The sequence below is a fragment of the Ochotona curzoniae genome, unplaced genomic scaffold, assembly GCF_017591425.1.
Source record: "Ochotona curzoniae isolate NIBS_2020 unplaced genomic scaffold, NIBS_Ocur_1.0 scaffold_1037, whole genome shotgun sequence".
Taxonomy (NCBI): Eukaryota; Metazoa; Chordata; class Mammalia; order Lagomorpha; family Ochotonidae; genus Ochotona; species Ochotona curzoniae.
In genome coordinates this window covers 26,875,369-26,902,374 of record NW_024467083.1, presented here as the reverse complement: position 1 = coordinate 26,902,374, position 27,006 = coordinate 26,875,369, and the positions used below count along the sequence as shown (strand labels likewise).

General features: G+C 53.1%; 3 protein-coding genes across 4 annotated transcripts; 1 reads left to right on the top strand and 2 right to left on the bottom strand.

The window, feature by feature from the left end:
- Nucleotides 1–1,179: 1,179 nt before the first annotated feature.
- On the top strand, nt 1,180–12,620 carry REG4 (regenerating family member 4). Its single transcript, XM_040999051.1, has 6 exons — nt 1,180–1,246; nt 4,713–4,728; nt 5,645–5,723; nt 6,903–7,040; nt 9,064–9,169; nt 12,553–12,620. Exons 1-6 carry the CDS (start codon nt 1,180–1,182, stop codon nt 12,618–12,620), a joined length of 474 nt encoding a protein of 157 aa, XP_040854985.1.
- Nucleotides 12,621–14,772: 2,152 nt separating this feature from the next.
- Nucleotides 14,773–21,974, bottom strand: LOC121168551 (serine/threonine-protein phosphatase 2A regulatory subunit B'' subunit beta-like). Of its 2 annotated transcripts, none has more exons than XM_040998795.1 (14): nt 21,704–21,974; nt 21,324–21,470; nt 20,175–20,348; nt 19,742–19,845; nt 19,390–19,492; nt 19,184–19,258; nt 18,928–19,014; nt 18,386–18,527; nt 18,240–18,288; nt 18,055–18,159; nt 17,588–17,763; nt 16,734–16,849; nt 16,137–16,234; nt 14,773–15,811 (listed from the first exon to the last, which is right to left on the bottom strand). In XM_040998795.1, the coding sequence occupies exons 1-14, from the start codon at nt 21,884–21,886 to the stop codon at nt 15,709–15,711; spliced, it is 1,662 nt and encodes a 553-aa protein (XP_040854729.1). In that variant the 5' UTR covers nt 21,887–21,974; the 3' UTR covers nt 14,773–15,708. The 2 variants fall into 2 exon arrangements, with proteins under 2 accessions (XP_040854729.1, XP_040854730.1); XM_040998796.1 differs by having other exon boundaries at nt 14,773–15,808.
- Nucleotides 21,975–22,501: 527 nt separating this feature from the next.
- Nucleotides 22,502–26,512, bottom strand: LOC121168550 (probable bifunctional dTTP/UTP pyrophosphatase/methyltransferase protein). Its single transcript, XM_040998794.1, has 13 exons — nt 26,215–26,512; nt 25,792–25,923; nt 25,379–25,426; nt 25,209–25,273; nt 24,984–25,045; nt 24,780–24,888; nt 24,298–24,580; nt 23,800–23,962; nt 23,536–23,717; nt 23,242–23,344; nt 23,079–23,156; nt 22,877–22,999; nt 22,502–22,758 (listed from the first exon to the last, which is right to left on the bottom strand). Exons 1-13 carry the CDS (start codon nt 26,305–26,307, stop codon nt 22,508–22,510), a joined length of 1,692 nt encoding a protein of 563 aa, XP_040854728.1. The 5' UTR covers nt 26,308–26,512; the 3' UTR covers nt 22,502–22,507.
- Between the last annotated feature and the right edge of the window lie 494 nt (nt 26,513–27,006).

Below are 27,006 nucleotides of genomic sequence, written 5' to 3'. Positions count from 1 at the left end.
TAACCAACATTATTGCTCATTATTAAAACAAAGGTGGTTAATTCCTGGGGCCAGAACATATAAAAGCTCCAGAAACTCTCGCAGGGACTACTCAACACGCTGAAGAAAGCCAGGGTCCCCGAGCCTCCGGTGCCAGGTAACCCTCTCTGCAGCCAGGGCCGAGGGCTTGCTCCCAGCCCCTCTTCTCCTCTGGCATCTAGTACCTGGGCCAGAAATGACAAGGCCAGGCATTTTGGTGCTGTGTTATCGAATGAGAATGACTTTGCTGCTCACCTCCCTCCCCTTTCAGTGTACCAGCCTTGGTTTCATCTCAGCCCGCAGTCTAGACACTGTGAGACTTTGGGAAGGGGACTGAATCTCAGGGACCCTCAGCTGCTTCATCTGCACACTTAACGACGCAGGCAGCACTAGGTGGTGGGGGTTAAAGGACAGGCAGAAATCCAATGAACACTGAAAATCAATGTCTAGATGGATTATAAACATGCTGCTCCTTCTTTATCGCAGGCTTGACAAGTTCTAACAATTCGACTTTAAAGGTACATCGGGGCATTGAAAATATTGAAAATACCCCAAACTTACTTACGGGAGGAAAAAGCAGCAAAGGAGCGTAAGGGTCATGAATGACAAAACCCAGGTTGGGTCTCGGGATGGGTGGCAGTGCTCCACATGTCACCTTCTGTCCCTTTCCTGGGTTTCTCATGTGCAAAATGTGGGTATTGGACTGAGCGCTCATTTTAAACTCTTAACATGTAAACGTTTCATGTGGGGACAGCTTAATTTGATTTTGCAGACTTGTGAAAACTGTCCCCATCACACTTTGAGAAATCTTGCCTTCAATGCCCTCTGCTGGCTTTTCTGAATGTAACTGGGGCAGGTGCCTTTCAGAGCGTGGCTTGCTGCCATGGGGTGTCGGGCATTGTTCCAGCAGGCCTTGCAGGTGAGACTATATCATAAGCTAAAATTTCCTACAGTTCGCTTGGGGTTCTTGTCATCGTCGAACCTGAATTTAGACAGAAACATACTCGTTTAAGTTCCCAGGCCCCTCTCACTGATGCGTATGTGTTTGGCTTGCAGAGCTACGGGACTTCAGGAGTGTCAGAGGAGGCTGAGCCAGCACTCCCGAGCTCCTTGCTGTGAAGGTGTCCCAAGCACTCCTGCGTCCAGGGGAAGAAGACGAAGATGGCTTCCAGAAGCATGTGGTTGCTTCTCCTGCTGAGCTGGGTGGCCAGCACTGAGGTCCTGGGCGGTGAGTACCGGTCACTTAGCTGGGTCAAGGTCAGGCTCAGTCTTCGCACATTCAGCTCTATGCAGCCCTCAGCTTGCCTCCTCTCCCCCAAAGACCGGCACACCAGAGAGCAGATTTTAAAGACGAGAATGATAGACAACACGGTGTGTAAAAAGTCCAAAGGCTCTAGAATCAGACATACCCAACGCTATGTAGTTGTAAGCCACAATAAAGCATCAATTAAGTGTAAATTGTATTAACTGTGAAGGACAGAGATGCCGCAGCTCCTGCCACCCGGCAGGCTGTCCGTGAGTCTCTCCAACGAGGCTGTGATGAAGAGGAAGGGCGCAAGACCTGGGCTCATCTGCGGGATGCCTTTGTTCCACGAGGAGGCCAGTGAGAAGGGTCGTGCCTGCCCAAGGTCACACAGCAGAGCAGTATCTGGGGGAGGCTGCGATAACTTAATTTGATTTTGCTGACTTGCAAAAGCTGTCCCCGCCTCACTCTGAGAAAACATCTATTGAGAAGACTGTCTGCTGGGAGACCCAGTGAGAGCTACGTCAGTACTTGTCTCAAGAGGAAGCAGGGTGTCCACAGGAGGAAACACTACGAGAAGGAGGCTTCCTGAGCCTCGCACGCCCATGTGGCCTCGCACGCCCACACCCAGCCAGCAGTTCTGTCCCCTTAGCGCTGCGTGAGGAACTGGGCCTTCTGCTGCAGGCAGGGCTGTGGGAGGCACTGGTAGGCTGCCTTGCGGTGTCTCCCACAGAGCCGCCTTCTGCGGTCAGCCCAGCTCTGACACGGGCCCTCAGGCTTCCTGAAGGAGGCTGCACAATTCCCCTATCTACATCTCAGCCCGAGTTGGGATCACACCGACCCTCGGGTTTCTCTCCCCAGAGGAGGCGGGATCTGAAAATTCACCAGGGGTCCTCACTTCCTTGACAGAACCTCCCTTATGACATGAGCTAACTAATCCGCGCGCCATGGCTGGGAGGGGGCGGGCGTCAAATCCCACATTGGCGGAAGTGCGGGGTATTCCGAAATTAGCTCGTTCTCGCTGAACGACATCTAGTGGTCAAGATGGTAACTCGGCTCACAGATGGCGCGATCTTGTTTTTGTTTTTGTTTTTGTTTTGTTTTGTCTTTTTGCCACGGTCTGTGATTGTCCAGCACCAGATGCAAGGCAGGCCATTGACTCAATTCTCGGAGAGACAGAGGGGTAACATGACTGATACAGATTGCAAACTTCATACAGCTAACATTCTTTTTTTTCTTTTTCATCTTTTTTGTCCTGGAGCCTAGCACCAGCACTGCTATGACTTAGTGCTTCAATCCAGCTAGTTTTTTTCAAAAAGCAGTACACTAGTTATAGCAATGGTGGTGATGACCGTTAATGGTTATACTTTTAACTGATTATCATTTATTAAAGCTTTACTCTATGTTGGGCTCTGGACTGACCATTTCACATGAATGACCCACAATGAATCCCAAACTCCCCTCTTCACTCTAGGAAAAACTCTCCACGACTTACAAGGACGTACCACCAAAAGTGTCCACTAGGGGGCGCAGGGCCACAGCGACGCCCGGAGAGAGGGGAGCGGAAAGATGGAGAAACGCACAGACGGAATGAGAAGCAGAGGCAGGGACCGGGCAGAGACACTCAGAAACAGGAACGGAAAGAGAGAGACGAGACAGTCAAAGCAGAAAGATGAGACTGATGAGAGAGCGTGAGCCAGCGAGCTAGAGATCCTCCGAGGGACAGAGACAGTTGGCTGAGAGAGCTCACGATGCCCTCTAGGTCTCCTTGTGTCTGAATTTTGGGGCAGTAAAGGCTGCGGTGTGGGCCAACCTGAGGTAACACTAGTCCATGGAATGCCGGGCTACAGCGGCAAGTCCCGAAATGTCACCAGGGCCGCTCTGGCTTCCTGTCAGAGGTCCCAGCTCCCTCTCTTCACCCGCCTGTCCAGGCTGTCCCGACCCCTGGACATTCCATTCCAAGCCCATTCCACGTGGAGGTGGTACTCTGCGGTCAGCCCTACTTCTTAAGAAGATTTAGTTTTTACTTAATCTAAGATCTTGTGGAGGACCTTGAAGCAGCGGGACTCAGGCATCCCTTATAAAAGCAGGCTTCAAGTCCCCACTGGTCTGCTTCTGATCCAACTCATGCTGATGATGAGGCCCTGGGGAACGGCAGATGAGGCCCTGTTGGAGTTTTGGGTCCTGGTTTTAGCCTGCCCCAGGCCTGGGTGTTGTGGACACTGTGGGCAGGGGGACGATCCCATGGAGTGAACATCCCCTCTCTCCCTCACCGTCCCCATCTTTCTGCTTCTCAGCAGATGCAAATAAACAAACATGTCTTTCCATATTTGCAACCACCTAAGCAACTTTCCCCTCTTACTTTGCAACTCTGGGCAGGTGGCCACCTTAGCAAAGGTGTCCCGACGTTCCTGTTATTACAATAAAAACATGTCTGGTGTGTCTGCATGGCTTAGCACCAAGAAAATGCTTGGTGAGTGGAAACTGATGACGGAAGTAGCAGCAATCACTGTGATTTCTTAGCATAAAATTATGCTCGGATTTGCAGAAGGTGAGGCATTTCTGTGCTGCTTGGGTTTATCTGTGGAATCCTTCACTGCTTTTTTCTGCCATGCTTTGGCTGGGTTGGTCACTGCTCATTCTCTGTAGGTAGAAGGGACAGAGTGTGCAGAAGATCTAACTTAAGCATCACGTCCTCAGTCAGAGAACCAGAGTGAGAAAGCTGATAAGCAGGGAAGTTCTCAGAGAGCAAGAAGATGCCCAGGACCTTGTTAGGCAAGGGATGGAACAGAGCAGAAGAACTGGGCCAACAAGTGACGGCAGTGTCCTGAAAACCCTCAAGCGAAAGACAAGACTGGCGTGCCCCCTGAGGCTGCCACGTTGTCACACAGCCCGGCCTTGACTGCGTACTGTCCCCTGGCCTTGCTATACTTCCAACCATCTCTCCTTTTCAAGTCTTCGGGATTCAGCGAATTCACCACCCCATTAGCCAGAGGAGCTAGAGCCTCCTGGAGCCACAGCTTCCTTTGCTGCTAAGCCTTGGGGCTCCCCTCTTCCTCTCCTGGATGCACGTGCTGTCCTTTAGGCAAGCTCGGGTGTTGCTGTTCCTGTGCACGTCTTGCTCATTCCTCCTCCCAGTCAGCCTGTTTGCTTAAAGCGTACCCTCCCCTCACTGTGCTCAAATTCCAGCCAATTTGCCATGTAACCCATCCCATGGCCCCAGGCCAAAAGGACTGCTTCCTGTTGGTAATGCTTCAAGGTACTGCCTGTGTGTCCTTTGTCCACTTTTCTGTTTCTTTTTTTGAGTGGATAATCAACTGGTTTATCTTTGTGTTTTTACAGACAAAAGGTGTAGGCCAAATTATAATTGTAGGTCATCTTGACAGTTCTAGTCCCTTGATCTCTATCTTTATTCTAGTATGAGTCTGACTTGATTATTACAACCAATAAGATGTCTTGGGCCCGGCGCCGTGGTCTAGTGGCTAAAGTCCTTGTCTTGGATGCTCCAGGATCCCATATGGTGCCGGTTCTAATCCCGGCAGCTCCACTTCCCATCCAGCTCCATGCTTGTGGCCTGGGAAAGCAGTTGAGGACGGCCCAAAGCCTTGGGACCCTGCACCCACATGGGACACCCGGAAGAGGTTCCTGGGTCCTGGCTTCGGATCGGCTCAGCACTGGCTGTTGCAGTCACTTGGGGAAGTGAATCATTGGATGGAAGATCTTCCTCTCTATCTCTCCTCCTCTATGTATATCTGACTTTGTAATAAAAATAAATAAATCTTAAAAAAAAAAGAAGTCTTGAATTTAGGAGTGTTTGTCTTTCAAATTTGTTCATTTTTCCAAATATGATGTGGCTATTTTTTTTAAATTTCATCCTTGTCTACTCTTGTGCTGCCTTCCAACAAAGCTGTGTGTCCCCCTACCACAGTGGGATTTTGCCTGTTGCTGGGCATGCCTGTGTCAATGATGCCTCCTAGATTGGCATCTGGAATAACTGCAGCATGGATTCAGGGCCCACAGGATCTCATCATGTGGCACATCAGAGCTCAACTCACTGACCACCCGACCACCATGAGCCCTCCTCTGTGGGCCACTGTGATGTCTGAGATCCAGTGGGCTCAGTGTCAGTTCAGAGTCAGTGCTGGTAGTTGGAGACAGCTATGATTTCTTTTTCCCCAACACAGTCACTGGTCAGAGGCCATTGGTTTCTTTGGGAAAGTCAGGGAGAGCACTTACTTTTGTAAACCTCCAGCCACGTATGTGTGAGGGTCCTTCCTGCCCTTCATGCACAGGGTTCTGGTTCTATAGGTGGTCAAACCTGGGATTGGCAGTTGCTGCTAGCCTCACCTGTAATTGTTTTCTGTTCCATGCAGGCATCAGCAGCTGTGCTGCTGGATGGTTTTACCATGGCTCCAGTTGCTACGGATACTTCCGGAAGCCAAGGAGCTGGTCTGATGCTGAGGTAAGAAAGGTGGCCAGCCAGGTTGAGTCCCTGTCTCCTTTAACTCAGAGTTCCGGCTCTGTCCTTGGCAGTGATAGGGGCAGCTGCCTGGCCAAGGGAAGGGAAAGAAGAGGCTGTGCATTCGGCTTGCTCGACATTATAACTACATAAATGGACAGGTGCTACCAGGACAGAAGGATGGTGAGAAATGCCTCTAGCCCTCTGTCAGATCTTGGTCAGGAAAGAGAAATGTGGATATGAAAGGAGATGAGAGACTTGCAAGAGGCATTGCTCAATTCCTGTACAAGATTTTACCACGAGAGAGTAGGGCGCAGACATGCCTGCCCCAGCGGCCCCAGGGGAGCCTGTTAAGCCATGTGAACCACTGGCAGGTTTCTGTGTTGTGAGGAATCACAGACATATGGTTTATATTTCATGGAGCCCTGGTTTAAGAGACGCTCTGAGCAAGTTACTCCAACAGATGCAGGCAGTTCGGGCTGCAGGGCCCTCAACTATGGCTCCTGGCATTCAGCAACTGATGGGAAAGCCCCATGGCAACACTGCAGCACAGTCAGAACCCAGAATGGTCTTGGGATCCCTATCTGTAACTCAGCCACAGGGAAAAGAAAAGCAACAGCAACAACAAGAAAAGAAATGTTCTTAAAATCATGCCAAGATAAATGCAGCAGTTTGATACTTAAAACAGAAAACTTCAATGCAGAGTGAAAATAAGTGACTTTGTAAAGATTAGAGACTGATTAGTGGAGCCAACCCAGGGAAGGCGGTCCCAACACAATGCTCTTCTGAGTCCTGGATAATTAGACAGATTGGTGATTGATTGATGACTGACTGATAGACAGATGAGCGAAGAGTTTCTGTGGCTGTAATTGTGAGGGAGCTGGACCTGGGGGGCGTGTAGGGGAGGAGCAGCATGCCATCAAGTAGGCAGAGAAGAGGGGAGACCAGGCTCCCAGGCACCTGCTCAGATCCTCAATCTCTGGCCCTTGGTTGGAGATGCCTCTTCCTGAGATCTGACACTGTGACAGTTGTGCCGGCTTCCATGGTGGCAGCAAGTCCAGTGTGGGTTTTGGACCCCAGCTTCTGCAAAAGGTAGGGTCTGCCTGAGTCTGTCTGTCTTGACACACCAGCACTGTAGAAAAGAGCTAGGCTTCACTAACATGACCTCTGCTTTGCACACAGCTCGACTGTCAATCATATGGCAATGGGACCCACTTGGCATCCATCCTGAACGAAAAGGAGTTCAGGATCATAGCCAAGTACATAAGTGGCTATCAAAGAAACCAGCCTGTCTGGATTGGCCTGCGTGACCTGCAGAAGGTAACTTTCGAATGAGACCCAGTTCGCTGTCAAGACCCCCTTTCTGAGAAATGGCCAGTACTCCCCTGTAAGGGGCATGGCGCAGACCTTCACTGAAGGGTTGCTGGCTGGCAGAGGCAAAGCCTCAAGGTCAGGGCCCAGTTCTGGACCACAGGGGAAGCTGTAATTTGGGTGACACTATTTTATAGATTTTCTGTTTAATCAAGGTCCTCCTGATCTTAGAATACACAACTACCAGCCTTTTAGAGTGTTCAAAGCAATCACAACGAAAAAGTTTATGCATAAAAGTGCTCCTAAAAGTTCTTGGAAAAATGGAAAAGAGAAGTATATTTTCATACGAAATAATTTTGAAATTCAGTCTTGGCACTTTTCCCAATATGCATTTCCCATGTTCTTCACAAAAAACAAACTTGTGTATGTGTGTGTATGTATGTGCACGCACATGCCCACAATGAGATTCAGATGGATCAAATGCCCGTTAGATCTCAAGGTAAAGTTGGGAACTTTTAGATATCCTTTTCCTTGATGCTGTTACTTTTTATGTTGACCTCAATTTCATCACTGGCCAATACCTTATTGTGAGGAATGTTCCATGAAGAATGGCTGGTGCTTAGGTGTCTATGTGAGGCCCACAGTTGGAGATTCACTGTGAAGCTTCTAGAGCTGGCTAAAATGGACACAGCAAATGCAGAGAGTACCCATTTTTCCTGCTTCTTGGTGAAAAGCTGAAGACACCTCAGACTTGTACATCTACTTGTATGAATATGTCTCTACCTGTGAATATCTTCATGTTTTTTTCTCCTCTTGAACATGCTGTAGTTGCCATAGTTGTGAATATTTCATGCACGTATTTAACTTTCTGATGATTAGAAAGTTTACATTTTTATGTACTCACGTTGCCAACAAGCAGAAAAAAAAACATCATTCAAAGACAAGATAAGTATTTACATCTGCTTCTGTGGGGAATGCTTGCACTCACGCCCTCACAGCAGAGTACCTCCGTGAATTATTTAGACTCTCAGTGCTCAAAGCTGGCAAGTCCAGGATTGGCCGGCTACATCAGGGAAGTGCCAAACCCTGCTTCAACTCATAGCATAAAGTGAAAAGACAAGTGTGCATCTGGGGGAACGGGGCAGGGAAAGGAGGCCTGGCTGAAGCTAACTCAGTCTCTGAGTCTTGATCCTTTCACAAACATTTCACCTCCATATTTCAGACAGCTCCCTCCAGGTCCCACCAGCACTGTTGTGTGAAGGAACATTTGCAATACATGAACTGTTGGGGACACAGTCAAGCCACGTAAGAACTGAAGAAAATAAGTGACAAACATTCCTCAATTCACGCCAGATCTCCACTGATCAGAGGGATGGAGTTAAGATAACAATATAATTTAGCTTATTACATCATCAAACTTGGATGTGTCTTAGTGAGTTGGATTTTTAAGAAAATGGAGATTGCCTTTGTGCTAGTTGATGAGGCTCTTTGTTCTCACGGCTGAACGAACAGCTTTTGGAAAGCTCTTTGGCCATGAGCATCAGTAACCTTGAATATGCACGCCCTTTCACTCATCAATTCTATTTCTTGGATTCAGCCATAAGGAAACTGTAGGTACTAAAATAACATTATTAATAAAGTTGTTCCTGGTGGAATTCCTTATGATACCTATCTATGCCATCTATCAGCCAACAGAAGAATATGAAGGCATATTATGGTACATTCTTAACATTTAAAACCATGTAGAAGAAACAAGATACAAAACTAACATGTATTTTAAAGGTCATAACATTTTGTAATACTTCTAAGTGCATGTTGCATAAAAGTATCTACCCTGGTAGCAAATATGCTATAGTATCACTGATGTAGGGATTACACAGAGTGACCTTTTTTTCTTCTCCTTGAGCTTTTCTGTACTTTCCCAAGGTTTGAAATGCACACACTCTTGCTTTAAAGGCCCCTTGAGGGGAACACCTTGACTGCGAGCACGTGGGCTGGCTCACAGCACATTTTCCCATCTCCTTTATTGCAGAAGCAGTACTGGCAGTGGATCGATGGAGCCACATACTTTAATAGACTCCGGAGCAGCCCGTCAGTGGACGGGAACAAGCATTGTGCACAGCTCAGCCACACAAGCAGTGAGTTCCATTCATTGCCCCTTGGCCTTCCCAAAGCACAGCTCTTTCTCTGATCCTACTAACAGACAAATGTCTGTGCCTTTCTTGCTTGCCTGTCCCCTTTAACACAACAGCTCTGCCCTTACCAGGACAATGGCCTTGCAACAACATGGCTTAGCTTTAATCTCTGGCATTATCAACACTCCAGCCATATGGTTGTTGACTACATATTTTGTTTAAATCCACTCATTGCTTCCTTGAACACAGACGTTTTAAAACTATGAGGGGGACATCAGAAGTAGATATACGCAATTGTAGATACAGGGTAATTGTTTCTGATCTCTTTAAAATGGGGCTTCTTTAAGGGCTCTGGAAATCCAGTCTCTGCCTGGCTTCTCCTTGTGTCCCCCAGTTTATCCCCAGAATGTGGTGACCAGAACCTTGTGGTTGTGGCTGGTCACTTAAGCTTCCTCTTTTCCCTGGCCTGATTTAATTATTGTTTTTTCACAGAAGTAAGTGTGCAACCTGGGTACCAATGACATTGCAGGCTATAGTTCTTTGGGGATGTGGAAGGGGGTAGGGGTGTACCTTGTGCAAGGTTTAGCATTATCCTTGGTTCCTGTTCAGTAAACACCAGTGCCCTAGCTCCATTCCTAGGGCTGTGACAGACATTGCCAAAAGTCTGAGGGAGTGGAGTGCTGGAGAATCACCCACTATCTCCAAGAATCACAGATAAGTGACGTGGAAGATTTCACTATAAAACTAGACTATGGAAGGACACCAATGCCAAAGTTCATGCACTTTCCAATGGACCTCAATGGCCATCACAGTGTCAACAGCAATCCCCTAAGGCTGGGGCAGCCTGGGGAGGAGAAAGAAAGTCCCAGTAGAACAGGGACAAGGTTCTCTGATGTCTCTGGTTCATGCTCCTAAGGTCAAAAAAGGAAATCAAGGAAAGTTTCTAACAGCAAAAAGTGATGGCAGACATGAGGAGACCAACTCTGAGAAAATCCCAGGGATTAAGAAGCTGGAGAAGTGGGCATGGTGGTCAAGGTGTCGCTTGGGATGCCTGCACCCCATCAAAGAGTGCCTAGGATCGAATCCATGCTCCACTTCCGATTCCAACTTCCAGCTAAATTGCACCTAGGGAGGCAGTGGGTAACGACACAGGTAGGTAGGTCCCTACTACTCTTGTGGTAGGTCCTGGTGTTGGCCTGGTCCAGCTCCAGCTGTTACAGGTGTTTGGGGGAGTGAATCAATAGATGGAAGATCATAGTCTCTGTCTTTCTGGGTCTGCATTTCAACAAAAATGAAAATAACTTACATACATTAATTTTTAAGTGGAGAGATGACAGAGTACAAATACCAAACTGAAAGCCCAGGTCATCAAAAACCAGAAAGTGCACAGTCAAAACCACAGGTAGAACCTAGTGAACTGAATTTCTAGCCAAATGAAGGAAGAAAGTATGGACATTTAGGGCTGTCCATATTGAGAGGGGGCAACGCCAGGAAGTAGTGAGACACTTATGACTAGAGTTACAAAGCAAAATGTGGACCCTGCCATCTTCATTATAATTGAAAAACACTATAGATGCTGGATGGGAGCTCCAGTGACACATAAGCACCAACCAAGGGACATGTTAAAAATGGAAAATACAGGTGTTTGGTTCAGACTTGCAGCACTGACTCAGGCTGAGAATCAGATCAGCTCTGGGGAAGCAGATCTGATCCAGACACCGCCCCCCCCAAAGTCTCTCCCAATGGAAAAAAAATCCTTCTTGTCCTGTGGTCCTCAATGATGTCAGCAGAATGCAGAACCCTGACATACATGCCCTTAGGAACATCGTGTTTCCTTGCCTGTGGTGGATCAGCTGGCTCACAGCCATCACAATGCTCCTCAGGCTCTCATGACAGAAAAGCAGGAGTGAAAGGATTAGACAGAAACTGGTGGGACATGGACTTGGAGGGGGACATTCCCCTTGAACCCATCAGTGTCATTTTATCTTTGTGGAATGAATTTTTTGTCTCTGGAAGTCTGTAAAAATCAATGCCCTATGACACAGCCACTCAGGCTCACATGGTCTCTCTCATTTACATGACCATGCAATGCTGGTGACTGAAAAACCACAGTTGCCAGGCCTTCTTGATTCTCTACCAATTCACTGTGAGACATTTACTAATAAGTATGAGGCTTCTGCAGTGTAAAGAGATTTTGTACTCAGTCTAAGTTTGTGCTCAGGGCACAGGTTCTGTGTCCTGAATGCTCAAGGTAGAATGCCACTCCATCTGCATTTAACTTAAATGAGCTGTGTGAACCTGAGCAGACCTCTTTTGTTTGTTTTGTCTTGAGATTTATTTTTATTTACAGACTTTCTTGTTAGAGAGATTTTATTACAGAGCTTTACAAAGAGGAGAGACAGAGAGGAAGATCTGTCCACTGGTTCACTCCCCAAGTGTCTGCAATGGCTGGAACTGAGCTGATCTGAAGCTAAGAGCCTGGATCTCCCATGTGGGTGCTGGGTCCCAAGGCTTTGGGCCGTCCTCAACTGCTTTCCCAGGCCACAAACAGAGAGCTGCAAGGGAAGTGGAGCAGCTGGAATACGAACTGGCGCCCATATGGGATCCCAGAAAAAGCAAGGCAAGGACTTAAGCCATTAGGCTACTGTGCAGGGCCCTCCCTACCTTCATTTTTGTAGGCTAGGCAATCTATAAAGCACAGATGCAGACTGGAAACTCCCGGAAGAGTTGATGCTGCAATCCGTAGACAGAATCGCTCCTTCTTCAGGGAAACAGTCTTTTGTTTTTAAGGCATTCAACTGGTTGCATACGACCCAGCCACACTACAACTTATAATCTGCTTTATTCAAAGTCTACCAATGTAAATGTTAAAAGATATGGGTATCTTTTAAAAATATGTTCAAGGGCAGGTATATGACCTATTAGTTAAAACACGGATGGAGATGCTTACGTCCCCTATCAAATGCTTAGGGTCAAGTCCTGTTCCTCTCCTGATTCCAAGTTCCTGCTAATCTACACCCAGGGAGTTAGAATTCCATGGCTCAATCACTGTGTCCTTGACACCCAAGTAGGTGACCAGGACTGAGTGCTTGGCTCCTGGGTTCATACTCACCCAGTCCCAGCCATTGTGGGATGTGAGAAATGAACCACGAGTCAAGAACTCATTCTCTGTCCTTGTCTCTGTGTCTCTGCATGGGTGCCTCTCAAATAAATAAAAACTACATATCTATACAAATACCTAAACTAGTATTTGTCCAAACAACTAGGCATCATCCCCTGGACAGGCTGACAGGTAAAAACATCCACAGTTCCAAGCCAAACAGTCTAACTCTGGCAAGCTCAATACAGAATTGGATGGACTGAAATTCCTGCTTGTTTTCTTACAGACTTTTTAACTTGGAGCAGCAATGAATGCAACCTGCGCCAACACTTCCTGTGCAAGAGCCAACTATAGAGCAAGAATGCTGCCACCTCTTGCACAGGCCCCTTCCTGCTTCCTTCTCTGCCACGCTCGATACCCTGATCTCTATCTCTGAGAGTAAACCTTGCGACTAAGATCAAAGAAGGCTCTGTTGCACTGACTTCCTTAGGCTTAGAGACAGCGGCCACAGCACTGGGACAGCAGTGGCTTCCATCTCCAAATGTTCACACCACAATCCCTTTCCATACTCTTGTTCTTCCTCCATTTTTCCTGGCTGTCTCAAACAGCCCAGGGTTGTGTGGCCCAAAGGGGTCCTTGACTGTAAGGACTTAAAAGTATGAAGACAGGAGGAGGGAAGTCGGCCCTATTTGGCTTCTGAACCTCCTGCCCTCTTCTTTGCCCCATCTTTCCCTCAGCCATCTGCTTCTGTTTTCACTGTGACCATAAGAGCACTCACAAGAACAGTCACTATGACGTTGGTAGAGACCACACATCCTTTCAATAATTGGCTGTATACACAGGAGGTGGCTGTGTTCCAGTCCAGTAGTAATGCGAGTGGAAAGGTCAAATAAGACAATACACCCAAGTATCTCTTCATCTTCTTTGTGGCCTCTGCCTCCAGCTCCTAGGAACAGTCCTAGTTTGGGGAACAGACAAGATGGAAGCAACAGGTCTGCCAACCCTTGAGCAGGGGCACAGAGACACCTTCTCAGCTGCCATGTGGAGGTGACAGTCTGTGCAGGGAGGCACCTGGGCCTGGAGGCTCATCTCTCTCCTGCTGTGACCAGCCTCTGGGGTCCTGCTCCATTCGCTTTGCCTGTGAGGTTTAGGGTTTCTTAAGGGGTGGTTACTCTGACAGTGAGAATGCAGTTCTGTTCTTGAGCATACAATCCCTCAGCTCACAAATCTCTTTGAGAAACCAAGTGGACTCAACAGTTGTAGATAAGCATCTCTCAGGTACAACCACAGGAACATTTCATAGAACCCAGGACAGGAGGCCTGTGGCTCGGTTGTGCTGTTCAGACCAAGTGGGTGGCTGCCTGCTTGCTCCATAGTGCTCAGCCAGCTATGATTCACATATAGTCTTTCACTATCCTCTGAGAACAGTCCTACGTCACTTCATCATGCTGGGGCTAGCATGCTAGTAGAAGGGTATCAGAAAGAAAGGAGGGGTGGGACAGGTGGAGCATGAGTTCCAGCCACTTTCTCCCTGACTCCTTTTCCCTCTCAGGATGCCCTTGTAAACAAGGAAAACATCAGACCCACGGGTTGCTCCTCCCAAGCATTAAAAAGGTCATACCAACCCAGAATGCAAATCTCTTTAATTGGGAGATTTCAGACCCAGTAAGAGGCAGAGGAAAAGAATCATTCTTTCAAAGCATTTAGTTAGCCTCAGCAAAACAGTTACCATCGATCGCAAAGAGGGTTGGGCAAGTCAGATTCCAAGACAGAGGTGACGGGCACATTGGGAAGACTGGCTTCACGGCAGCCATGTGGGAACCAATTGGACTAGGTACCCATTTGTATTCGGGCCAATGGAAACTAAACACGAGGCAACCATGGGAGAGACCATGCATGCCCCAAACACAGAATTTCCCCCTTGTTCCTGACTATGCACCTGTGACAGATAAAAGGCACTACAGGTCACTTTCACCTGCTAATCCACCTACACTTTCAAGACAGGAAACCTCCTGACAGCAACTGAACAAAAGCAAAAGCTGAAAAGTGCCAGAGAGCACACTTACCATGCAGTACAATCTAACCACCAGAGGAGAAACATTCCTCTCCTAAGATTATTTCGGCGATGTGACAGTAATAAAGTCCCAAGTCCCCTTCCTGGAACCTCCGAAGTGCCAGGAATGTACAGTGCACATGCGCAGTAGGAGCTTCATGACATTTAAACATGGACACACAGTCACTTGTCTTATCACAAGGCTAGGATCTACAGCTGTGATGATTGTCTTGTATTCATCTTAGATTTTAGTAATCTTAATGATTCTCCTGGAAAGTAAATCATTCAACAAATTTCTGTTGGACACATGCCGTGTACAGAGCATTCATGTTAGGGTTGGGAACCACCAGAGAACAAAGCAGATAAAACTCTGTCATGTTGTAGCTGGTGAGTGCATACAGGAGTGTAAGGAGCCACAGAAGATAGAGTAGCAGGTGAGCTGATCTTTTTTTTTTTTTTTTTGCCACCACTAACAGACTGTTTCAAGCAAAACAGGGTATTTCCTGCTTTACATTATACCAGTTAACCGAGCTGATTTGAACTTCTGTATAATTTTATCCATGGCCCATGAAAGCCACCAGGATAACATTTTTCTCCCTCCTTTTTGGTCTTCTTTGTTAAGAATTTGATTCATTACCAAACTTCATCAGCTTTAAAGTGGCTTACTCCTACCAGAAAATGGGTTGCCAGTTCTCAATCAAAAACCATCAAGTCAGGCAAGAATAGCCTGACTCATGCCCATTTCCCAACCAGTCCCCTGTTCTAGCGGGTAAAATATAATAGTTAACTTAGCTTAACACCTACCTCCCACAATCCCATTGGAGTCCAGGGGTTTGCTGAGCTTCACCCAAAAGACAGGACCATTCTAACTCATGAAATGCAGCCAAAGCCAGCCGCTGGGCCCGCTCCCAGCAATATGGCAGCAGGTTCGGGGTGCTCGGGGCACAAGCATGACAGATGGGCCGGGACCCTAGGAGACCATGTGTGACCACCTCAGCCCCTCCCCGGCCAGCTGGAGCCACAGCCGCTCCCAGGCCCTAACCCCTAACCTAACCCAAACTCCTAAATCCTATCCCTTAATCCTTACTCCTAATCCAACCCTAAGCTCTAGCCCTAACCACAAAATCAATCCTAACCCAACCCTGGCTCTAGTTCGATCTGTGGAGCCAGGCTTTGCAGGTGTGTCCCGCATAAATTGACAAACCATCTGGGCGGCGCCTGAGCATGAGGGTATCTTGTGATGAGTGATGGGGGCAGTGCCTGGGTACATGTGGGTGTGTCTGGACAGAGTAGGCAGAGCCAGAGGCAGGTTGGAGACATCACAACAGTTGCTTGCTTGAACAAGTTTATCAAATATATAAACACACATGACCCCACACCTGCCAGCCCTTAGTAAGTTACATCATCCTCTTCTTCCTCAAACAGGCCAAGTGCAACAGGTGGAGGGAAGAAGTGGGGCCGGGTCTGAGGGCTGAGCTCCACTTCCGACCTGCCAAGGGAGAGAGGTGAGGGTGAGGGACAAAGCTTCCCAGTGCACCGCCCACCTGATGTGGCTGCTGATCTGCCCTTTTACTTCCTGTGCCTCAATGAGATTTGACATGAGCACTGGCCCTGCCCATCTACTTCCCATCTTGCTCATTGGCATTGGCCTGTCCATCAAATTCAACATAGCCCCTAACCTTGTCCCTCTACTTCCTGTCCCAAACACTAAAGACAGCCCACTCCTCTAACCTCACATGGCGGCTGGATCCACCCAACCTGTCATTCTCAGACCCCGCCTCCACTGCCTTCCCACGCCCCATCCCACTGGCACTCACTCTTCCTCTTCCTCCAGCTGCTCCTCCTCGGCCTCCAACAGTGCAAACTCAGCAGCCACATAGCGCTCCCACGTGGTCAGTACAGGATCCTCACCTTCCTAATGCGGGGCATGGCTGAGATTGGGTGGTCTGCAGAGCAAGGCCCATCTTGCAGGCCATACCAACAGGCTTAAAGCCATACCCACACCACTGTTTAGTCCTGCTCTCACTATGCAGACCAGCCCTCTCCCTCAACCCTGCCTCCTAGTAGTCACACCCCTGTTGGTAGCCCCATCCCTCCCACAAGGCCATGCCCACACCATTTAAGCCATATCCACTGTAGCCCCTGGCCTGACTGTGGTCACACCCACTTCTGAAGTCCCACCCTTTCTAGCTACCCTCTCCCAAGCTCCCAGCCTCAAAGCCACACCCCATTGGCTGTGACCACATCCACGATTCTGTGATCCCACCCTGGATAGACCAGTTGGTAACCCTGGCCCTCTCCTAGTTCCACCTCCCTCCCAGGCAGTGTCCCCCTACACCCTAGTCCTGTCTCCCTACCCCACCCGCAACAGGCCTGGCCCAGTCTCTTGATTCAGCCCCATCTCCAGTTCGCACCCTGGGCCCAGCTGGTTCCTGCTGCTCCCGCTCCAGGTATTTGTCAAGGTTGAAGAAGGTGTCTAGGAAAGTGGGAGCAGAGCCACAGCGCTTCAGGTCGCCAAGGGTCACAAGGCCTGCGGGGACAGTCGGAAGGGAGGGAGCGGGACTATAGGGATGCAGGCAGTGACTGGAAGGTGAGTGCAGGCTGGATGTGGTAGGCGTGAATGGGAAACGGCGGGACCACTGGGAATATGGGGGGGGGGGCTGGACTACTAGGGATGAAGGACATGGGGGAGGAAAGTAGGGGCAGGGCCATTAGGGCCTATGGAAATCATGGAGGAAGGGAAGGCGGGGGTAGGTCCAGAAGTGATAGGCATGGAGGGGAAGGGACGGGACCAGCAGGAATAACTGGCATTAACACAGAGGGCAAGGCTATAAGGACTTGAGGAAGTGATGGGGCAGGGCCAGACACAATGGCCCCAGAGGGGAAGGCAAAGAGTAGACAATTAGGATTGATAGGCTGAGTTGGGGCACTGAGGAGGAAGGGGTGGGGCCGAGATAATAGAAAGGGGGCAGGACCACCAAGGATGACACGTGACTAACAAAGTAGAGGGGCATGGCCAGATGTGATTGGCAACAGAGGAAAGGGACAGGACCTTGGGCACAAGGAAAGAAGGCTAAGCAGGGATGATCGGTGTTGGGGAAGAAGGACAAGCAGGAGTGACAGACAGGGCCATGGGCTGACAGGAGCAAGGGCATTACCTAGGTGGTGGGGTTGGCAAAAGGTACCTAGTGGGTGGGACTGAGGGCTGATGGACAGGACAGAGAGCAGGATGGGGTGACAGGTGGGTGAGCGGGGCCACAGGCAGTACCAGGGTGGCGCGGTTGCACAAGGTCCAGCATCTGACAGAGGCAGTCTGGAAAGGGTAGTGGCTCCACGCCCAGGTCAAGCAGGCGTTGGCATTGCTCGGTGTAGAAGAACTCAAGCTCCCAACATGACAGCACCCCGTCCCCGTCCACGTCCAGGCAGCGGAACCAGTACTCCACGCTATGGTGAGCAGGACATGCCCATTGTCAACCCAACCCCTCTCTACTGAAGGAGAGGGCCTATCATGCCCCATTCAGTCAGGAACCAGTACTCCATGCTGCAGGCAGGTATAAAAGGTAACCCTGCCCCCTGGGCCAGCCACACCCACCACCTGCTGAGTGACAAGGACTCACACCCCTGCCCTGCTTGAAGAATGGTGGTCATGAAGATCATCAACCCCTCCTATTGGCCATGACTACATGGGTAGGCCCCATCCCTCCCACTGAGTGACCCCATGCAACCGCTGGTCACCTGGTGGGCGTGGTCTTGTCCTCCTCCGACAGCAGAAACCACACGAAATCCCCGTAGCTCATTGTCCGCTCCCCAGCCTCCTGTGGCAATTGTGTCCTTGTGTTCCTGGGGCCATGGACAGGTCAGTTGGGGGAGCATGGGAGAGGAGGAAGGTCCTGGGATGCCAGCTGGCCCCTTCCCCATACCGAGTCACAGCGCCAGAGAACAGCCTGTCAATCATCCGGCTAGAGATGGCTGCAGGAGGACGGGGGAAGCCCTCTCAGTCTCCACCATAAGGACAGACCCTCCCAGAACTCTGTGCAGAATCTCCACCCTGAGGCCCTGCCCCCACCGTGGTCTGCATGGCGTGCCAAGTCCTGGGGTCGCAGCCGCAGGTCACCATCTGTGTCCAGCTCTTGGAACTTGGCGTGGACAACCCGGAAGTCCTTGTAGGAGAAGCAGCCACCGAGCTCCACTTCCAGCTGCGACACATGCTGTGGTCCAGGGCAGGGTCAGCCAGGCTCAGGAGGGGCGGCTTGGGATGGGGCCAGCAAGTGTGAGCATGCCCACCATGAGCAAGACTGGCTGGCAGGCATGGCCTGAATGTGGTCAAAGCCAAAAAGGTGGGGCAGGGAGGAAGGGGTGTGGCCACGCAGAAAGGGGCAATTCTTGAGAACCGAGGGCAGGGCCAGGTAGAAGGGCCAGGGCTAGAGTGCAGGTATAGGAACAATGAGGAAGGGTTAGGAAGGGATGGGGCAGGGCTGGGTAGGCAGGGCCATACCGGAGGCAGGACTGGTAGGCTGTGGATGTAGCCAGCTGGGAAGGGGCGTGGCTTGGAATCAACTGGGCGTGGCCAGGCAAGGATAGGTCTGCAGGGCCGGGGACAGGGCCCACCTGCAGGAAGTCACTCCTGCGCAGCTCAGAGCATGTGATGCGTCCAGACCAGGAGCGGTTCACAGAGTAAAAGATGCGTTGCACCACCTGGAGAGGGAGGACTGTCACATGAGCACACAACACATCATCCAGGAGAGGGCACGGTACTTGCTGCTCCAGCGATACAGACCCCAAGAGGACAGACACCTGGGGCAGGGAGGGGCTGGAGCCCAGGGTCACAGGAACTGATGTCAGTATGGGGTAGGGGTGGGCTCACCGTGGAGATGTAGGGTGACTGGTGCTCTGGTACCTCCCTTAGCGCAGCCAGGCCTGGGTGGGTGTCAACCACATCCTGGATGGGATGTGGGGTGAGTTAATGGGTGCACACAGAGAGCAGACAGCTGCGCATCACAAAGGGCTGCTCTCCATTAGGTATAGGCAGGAGGTGGGCAGCTGTCTATCACTTGGAGTGGAGTCACTGACCTGCAGAAAGGGCAGCAGGTCATCTGGCTCCAGATAGTCAGCCCCAGGGCGGGCGAGGAGGCGTAGGAACCGGGCAGCAGGGTCATGGCAGCTCTGGAGTAGCCTGCAGTGGTATGTGTCCAGGGGTGAGCTGCCACACCCAGCACCTCACTCCCAGGACTACAGGCCCCACCCACTGGCTTCATGCCTACTTCAGGCCCTGCCTACTGCCCTGTCCCAAGCCCTGGATTTAGGGCCCCACCTATCACCCTGACCCCACCACAAGCCTCAAGGCCCTGCCCCTAGGACTCAAAGCCCCACATCCTGCACTCCAGGTCCTGCCTACCGCCCTCACCACATCCTCCAGGCTTACCTCCTCCACATGGCCACAAAGCTGTGGACAGACACAGAGCCCTTACGCTGGCCACCGGCACCATAGAAAAGGGCTGCCTTCCAGTAGAGCGGGCAGCTACAGGCCTGGACGAGGATAACATGCAGGTCAGTGGAACAGACAGCTGTCCATCACTGTCAGACCTCCTGTTCATCACTCTTGAGTGGCAGACACACTTCTTGTCCATGTGACAAGAGACCACTTCTAACAGATGTACTGTCTGTCCATGACTGATATACACATTTCCTGTCCATCATTCTTACTGACGGGGGGCACCGAGTGACAGGTCAAGGTCCCATCCCAGTGGCTGTGGTCAAAGGATCATTCCCAGGTGAAAGACAAGTAGAAGCCCCACCCCCAGGTGAATGACAGGTGGAAGCCCCACCCTCAGGTGACAGGTTCATGTCCCACCCACCTTGGCCACAACACTCATGTCAGCCAGGAAGGCTCGCTGCCGGGGGAAGGCAGAGAAGGCAGTCTTCACACGTGTGACAGCAGCATCCAGGTCAGTGGTCCCAGAGGGCCGCCCGAATGGGAAGTGGAAGGCAGGGATGGCGTGAGCAGGGGGCAGTGATGGGGACAGCCGGGCCTGGGGATGGGACAAGGCGTCATGAGAGCAGGGAGGTCAAACAGACCACACCCCCTCCACTAAGCTGTGTCCAGAGGATGCTTGAAATAGCGAGGACTGCCCTAGCAGGAAGTGGAAGTTGGCAATGGTGCTGGAGGGGGGCATCTGCAGGGACAGCCTCGCCTGGGGATGGGTCAAGATGAGATATTGTGTGATGGAGAGGGCAACGAGGCCATGCCCCTTCACTAAGCCTTGCCCATTGGCCACTTGGGATTCCCAGGAGACCATGCCCCCTCCTCTAGAGCCACCCCAAATCTGTCACTCCATACCTTGAAGTCACAGGAAGCCACTCCCACAATGCTAAGACCCACCCACAGGACACTGTCACTCAGAGCCAATGCCCATCAGCACCTGGGACATCACAGAGCACTCCCATGCACTAAGCTCCACCCACATCTGCATCACATGACAGCAGGCTAGACCCTGGATTCTCAGCTCCACCCAGCTGATTTGGCTTATCAAGTCTGTCAGTCATCCAGAGAGGCAGGAAGGAAAGTGCAGTAGGTGGAGAACGCAAAGTGGGTGAACAGCAAGCCACCCATCTGCCCATCATGCTGTCACTGATGTGGACAGAGAACAGGAAGACAAGGAGACAAAGTGACAGCCTGCCAACACACAGGAAGAGGCAGATCCTCATGGAACTCCAGACCCAGATCCCCGCCCAGGCACCCTGGCTCCTCCCTTGGAAGGACAGGGCATGGCCTTGTTCCCTGGGAGACTGGAGCAGAATCTAGTCAGACACCCACAAAGGAGAAGGGCATGCAAGGCGCAGACTTCACCCAGGGTACAGGAAGAGGGTAGCTGGGATCAGGAGTGCTGACTGATGACAGGACTACCTGCTGGACTGACTAACTGAGTGACAGGCTGACTGAATGACAGAGTGACTGAGTGAGTGACAGGCTGACTGACTGACTGGCCATTTCCACCTCCTGGTACCTCAGCGCCCCAGCGGTGTCCCTGAAGACTCCTGAGGCTCTGGGGGCATCGCCGAGGGTTCGGGCCCTGGACGTGCTCCCTTCGCTCTCCCTGGGAAGCCGGGATGCAGCTACCTACTGGAGCGCAGGCGGCGGGAGACGGCCGCGGCTAAACCAGAGAAACACAAGAAACCGTGAGCATCCTGGCATCAGAAATGACAAAAGAGCATCTGTCAATCACGGAGCGCGGGCCCTCTTGACAGGACGGTTTCAGTCCCCTCAAAACCAGCTTCATTCTTCCTTGACGCCCCTCCAGCCGTCAGCCTCGGGGTACGCCACACCGGACACCCCCGAGAACACGCCCGGCCCGTCGGGAAGGCCCCGGGACCCGTCTGCACTCACGAGGGGGCGGCCCTCGTCCTCGCGGCCTCCGCACGGCCCGGGGCGGGGGACGGCGGCGGGCGTGCGGGCCTGGCGGAGACACTCGCGGAGCGCGCGCTGCGTGGCGGCCTCGCTGAGCCAGCGCAGGAACAGCTCGTCCACCTTCAGCTTCAGCACCGGCCGCAGCTGCTTTCCCGGGGGCATCGCCTCCAGGCGCGGGTTCGAACCGCGCGCCCTGACGCGCACGAACAGCGGCGTCTCTGTCTGGAACTCGAAACGGGCGCGCTCCCACAGAGCGAACACGTCGCCCGAGAATGGCGTCAGCGCGTCCTGATGTTGCCAAGGCGGCCGCAGGCCGTGGGCTTCCCGGCGGCCCGCTGCTAAAGGGGCGCGTCTGATGTCATCAAGCAGCGACGGGACCGGCGCGTCCGTCTCACGCTAACACGGCAGAGGCCACCGGATCTAGTTTCTAGTCTCTCAGTCCCTGGCGCCCTGCGCCCGAGGGGACGAGTTCGCGGCTCCCGGCCCTCAGTTGTGGGAAGCGTTACCAGGGGTTACACTATATCCGAGGAGCAGCTACGAGCCGAGAGCATGCGCAAAGTGTCCTTGCGGGCTGAGGGTAACTGGAGTGGGAGCATGCGCAGGGTGAGCTGATGAAGCCAGGCCCGCAAAAGGGCGCTCGTTGACGCATGCGCTCAGTTAAGCTCCCCGTCCCAACTTAGTTTCGGGCCCGCAGGGAGACGGCGACGACGTAAGAGGCGGGCCGGGGTCCGCGCGGTGGCCCCCTCATCCCCGACTGCGCGCACGGCCACGCACGCCTGTCGGTCACTCGCTGTCTTTATTGAGTCCGGGGTGGTTGGGGGTCCGCGTGCACAACAGCACGCCCAGTCCAGGGCCCGCGGGGGCCATGCGTACAGTCCCGAGTTCGAGCCCTGCCAGCAGCTCCCGGCACTGGGCCAGGGTCCGGGGCGCCGCCCCAGCACGCAGCAGCAGCTCCAGCGCCAGCATCCGTGTCCTCGGGGTCGTCTCCTTCTCTTCCTCCTCCGTGGTGGCTTCCACCAGCAGAAGCCCGCCTCCTACATGGTGGACAGTAGGACATCCGAGTGGGCGGGACGGAGGGGATGGGTAAGTGGCAGGTGACTGACAGAGGGGGACCAGGGTGGGTCAGTACCGGACTGGATGGGGTAGTCCCACCTGGTGGGCAGCACCCCGCCAGCGCCTGCAACACGTCTTCCGTGCGGGCGTCAGGTGGGGCCTGCAGGAGGCCACTGGCCACGTAGAGGTCAGCCGCAGGGAGGTCGCGCGTAGGAGTGGGACCTGGAGAGGGCACAAGTCATACATGAGCACACGTGATGCACAGGTGATGTGCACCTGACGCATACACAGCCCCACCTACCTGCCGAGCCGGCCCACGCAGTCACACGCATCTGCGGATACTCCAGGGCCAAGGCACTGGCCAGCACATCAGCGCCTCCTGCAAGACGGTAGGGTGGGAAAGGTGTATGGGACGGGGCAGGCCTAGTCTGGGCCACACACTCCGGTGGGCTCCCCACACGCACCTCCTGTGCAGCAGGCTGAGGCAAAGCAGGACAGGTCGAGAGCTCGGGCCACCCGGCGGGCAGTGTGGGGACAGGCCAGGCCAGGCAGGGGTATACCAAGGGCCTGGAAGAGAACAGGGGTCTTTAGGGGTGGGGCCATGGATGGGGCTCATGTAGGCAGTGCTGGGAGTCCCAGGGCCTGAGTCATGGCCCCTGCTGCTAGGACTCCGCATCCCGAGCTTACCGGCAAGGCCTGGGATGCGGTTAGTTGACAGAGGGTACCCCCTCCCCCCGGTACTCCCCTGTGGACTGCACCTGCTTCACCCCTGCCTCCTCCTTCAGTGCCTGGGTCCAGGGAACCGTCCCCTTGCGCACAGCGGCCTCCAGGTGCGAGAAGAGAGGCCAGGACTCAGTTTCCAGGTGCAGTGCGAGGTCACGCAGCGACAGGTCTCCACCTGACAGCAGGTGTGAAGCTGCCAGTGCTGAGTTGCTGTAGCCTGGGCAGGGGACACAAAGGGTCACTCACTCACCCGTCAGTCACCTACCGCCTGTCAGTCACCCATCACCACCCCGCCTCACCAAGTGCCCTCTTCTCCAGCAGCCCTAGCCCCACGCAGGCCTCCAGCAGCCGCTCCGTCTCTGGCACAGAGGCCTCCACCCGCCCTGCCAGCTCTCTGGCTGTCAGGGGTGACGTCTCCTGCAGGAAGTCAAATATACGGAGCCTGCAGGCAGTGAACAGGACCTGTGTGTGGAGAGTGGAGACACACAGAAGCATAACTGCACATCTGCTAGGACATCATCAGCAACTACAGCCATGATGTCATCCACCACAGTGCTCCATCTATCCTCATTACATCACAGGAACACTGAGGATGTCACCCACCATGGTGACACCACCAACCCTATGAGACCATTGGGAGACTCGGGTGACGCCATCCATGAAGATGGTGCCACTGTGGGGATGATGTCATTCTTTATGCCATCCATGATGGTGACATCACCAACCATAATGATGTCACCTACTGTCATGACATTGGCCAAATCACAGCAGGACTTTGAGCATAGTGGGTATATTACCTTGGAGGCCTTGAACCCCTCCATGAGGTCCACTAGTTTGGCGGGGTATCCAGTAAATGGGTCCCAGGGCTCAGAGTGGGTGGCGGCATCCCCTGTGGGGTCCTGGAGGGGCTTGGAGTCCTCCTGTGTGTTTTGGGGTTTGGGATCTTCTGGCCCCAGCAGCGCGGGGAGCTCCCGGCAGAAGCGGTTCAGTGGGAAGCCAATCACGTTGAGTGCATCACCAAGCACGGCCTCAACCAGCATCCCGCCCCGTGCCTGCAGCCCATAGCCTCCAGCCTTGTCCCTAAGTGGGCACAGGGGGTTCACAGGGAGTGAGACGAGATGGGATGGCCATGTCCCCGCCATGCCCACAAGGGGATAGAGACCTAGATACATCTCCCACCACCACCCCCACCCTCTACTGCGGGAACTCCAGTGCAGCTCCTAGGGTTTCCTTGGCCAGGTCCCCCACGGGCCCATCCCCCAAGCCCACCCTGGCTCACATGGGCTCGCCACTGAGCACGTGCTCCCACACTAGCTCCTCTGACAGCACGGAGAACCGCACGCGCGTCTCCTCGGAGAAGGTGGAGGCATGTGTTTGCAGGCGACCCTCTGTGGTGGAGGGGGAAGATAAGAAAGAGGAAGAGGAAGAAGAGGGGGGCTGGGCTGGGGACATCCACACTCCCACTCCTCCCCACTCCTTGTACCTGTGCAGGTGCAGAGTACCACGGCCACTCCGGTGAACACGCTGTGTTCCCGGCCACTCAGCCTACAAAACAGGAAAGCCGGAGCTGTGTGATGATGTCACCGTAACGACATCAAGGGTGGGACTTTGGGAGCCAAAGCAGCCCTACTGTATAACGTCATTGTTTTGGGAGGGAGATAACAGGAAGTGGGGTGCCGACATCACCCTATGCAGCCTTTGCCCCGACCTAGTCAGCATGCGGTAGGCATCCTGCTTGTCCACGGGCTTTTCCAGGATGAGCCCCGACACCGCCTGCGGGGACACGTGGGGAAAGAGGGTGACATTACTAGGCAGTCCGGGCTCTAACCAAGGTTCTCTCTGAGGGGGTGGGGTCGGGCCCTGCATCGGGACACTCACCACCACAGTGTCTGCCCCGATGACCACGTCCGGTGCCCGCTGGTCCTTCTGTACCAGATGACATCATATGTGTGACGTCAGACATGACATCACAGCCATGACAACCACTTTCTGTGTCCCAAGTGACAACTGATAATTTATGACATCACACATGTGACATCTACTTTGCACATCCCAAACCTTAGTCTTATTATATGTGACATCACACCCGTGTCCTGTCATGGCCATCCTAAATTATTAAATGTATGATGTCCACTTTCTGCTTTACAAGTGATAGTGTTATCATAATCACTTCACAACATCATACCCATGATGCTACAACCTTAAAGTCACACCCGTGACACCACCATGACGTCACATGTGTGACGTCTACATGCTGCTGTGTCCCGTGACCACCCAGGGGGACCTCATGCCTGGTGCATGCGCGTGGCCACTTCCAGGGCCTTGTGCTTTGCTGTTTCCTCAGCGTAGGCAGCTGCGCTGGGGAACGCAGCCTTGTCCAGCGTCTCCCTGAACCTGGAGGGCACGACCTCGAACTGGAGACCCTGCGGGGAGGGAAGAACACAGGGCAGTGACGTCACAGACCGGTCCCCACCCAGCAGGAGACTCCCCACCAGCCACACAGCCTCTCTGGCCCAGCCCGGTCACTCCCGTCAATCACCCTCTGGTCCCGCCCCCACGCAGCCTCAGGCTCCGCCCCCTGTCAGGTTCCCATCAACCACCCTCAGGCCCCGCCCCCGTCTAGTTCCCTTTCGCCGCGCGGCCCGTTCTTGGGGCCGCAGACCCTCCGCCCTCCCGTGTTCTCGGGGTTGCGACCCTGGCCGGGGCCAATTCACCGCATTGTTGAGGATCTCCCGGCGGCGCGGGGACGCGCTAGCCAGGACCACACGCTTGTGCTGCAGCTTCCCGATAACCGCGGACAGCACCATGGTGGCCGCCGCCCTGGAGCGGACTCGGCCGGCCCGATAGCGGCAGTGCCTAGGCCTCAAAGCTCAGCCCGGATGTGTTTGTGCCCCGAGTCCGTTTGCCTGGAAACAGTCTGTTTGCAAACACGTTTCCCCGGACCCAATCACTAGAACACGTCTCAGGCTTCCGGATGTAGCGCTGCTCTGAGCACAGCCAGGATCCGCCTCGTTCCTCTTGCCGGAAGCGGAAGTGTGCCAGCGGCGCAGGCGGTGCAACCGGAGCCCCTTGCGTTGAGGGTCTGGGAGCGGGCGGAGGGGGTTGTGGCGGTCGGGGACCCTGGGGGGGGGGGCGTGGCTCGGAGCGGCGGCGGCAAGGGCCCAGGAATGTGGTGGGATGTAGCGGTGGTGCTGGAGGAGCTGTCATGGGCCTGGGCCAGGCGGGGGGCTTGTGGTGATGGGGGTCGGGGAGTGAGGACGGGGCGTGGCGGGAGAGGTCCCGGAGGGTTGTCTGGACTCTCTGGGGTCCACCCAGGGGCGGGTTTTGCTGGTCTTCCGGGTTCCTGCCTGGTCCTGGGGGGATATTATGGGGGTTTTGTGGTTTTTTTGAGTCCTGGCCTGGCTCGGAACCTTCACCATGGATCCAGCCAGAGCAGCGACAGACTGGTGGTGTGCTTGAGCAGGCCTTGCCTTGGTTACCTTTAAGGAAAGTTCACCCTGTCTTTC

Coding starts and splice junctions, on each gene's coding strand:
- LOC121168550 (XM_040998794.1), bottom strand. CDS start 26,307: ATGGTGCTGTCCGCGGTTATCGGGAAGCTGCAGCACAAGCGTGTGGTC. Junction 25,427..25,791: donor TGGCCACGCGCATGCACCAG/GCATGAGGTCCC, acceptor CATCTGGTACAG/AAGGACCAGCGGGCACCGGA. Junction 23,157..23,241: donor CTCAGCCTGCTGCACAGGAG/GTGCGTGTGGGG, acceptor ACCGTCTTGCAG/GAGGCGCTGATGTGCTGGCC.
- REG4 (XM_040999051.1), top strand. CDS start 1,180: ATGGCTTCCAGAAGCATGTGGTTGCTTCTCCTGCTGAGCTGGGTGGCC. Junction 5,724..6,902: donor GGAGCTGGTCTGATGCTGAG/GTAAGAAAGGTG, acceptor CTTTGCACACAG/CTCGACTGTCAATCATATGG. Junction 7,041..9,063: donor GCCTGCGTGACCTGCAGAAG/GTAACTTTCGAA, acceptor CCTTTATTGCAG/AAGCAGTACTGGCAGTGGAT.
- LOC121168551 (XM_040998795.1), bottom strand. CDS start 21,886: ATGCCCCCGGGAAAGCAGCTGCGGCCGGTGCTGAAGCTGAAGGTGGAC. Junction 19,015..19,183: donor AGTCACCCTACATCTCCACG/GTGAGCCCACCC, acceptor CTCCCTCTCCAG/GTGGTGCAACGCATCTTTTA. Junction 18,289..18,385: donor GGCACGCCATGCAGACCACG/GTGGGGGCAGGG, acceptor GTCCTCCTGCAG/CCATCTCTAGCCGGATGATT.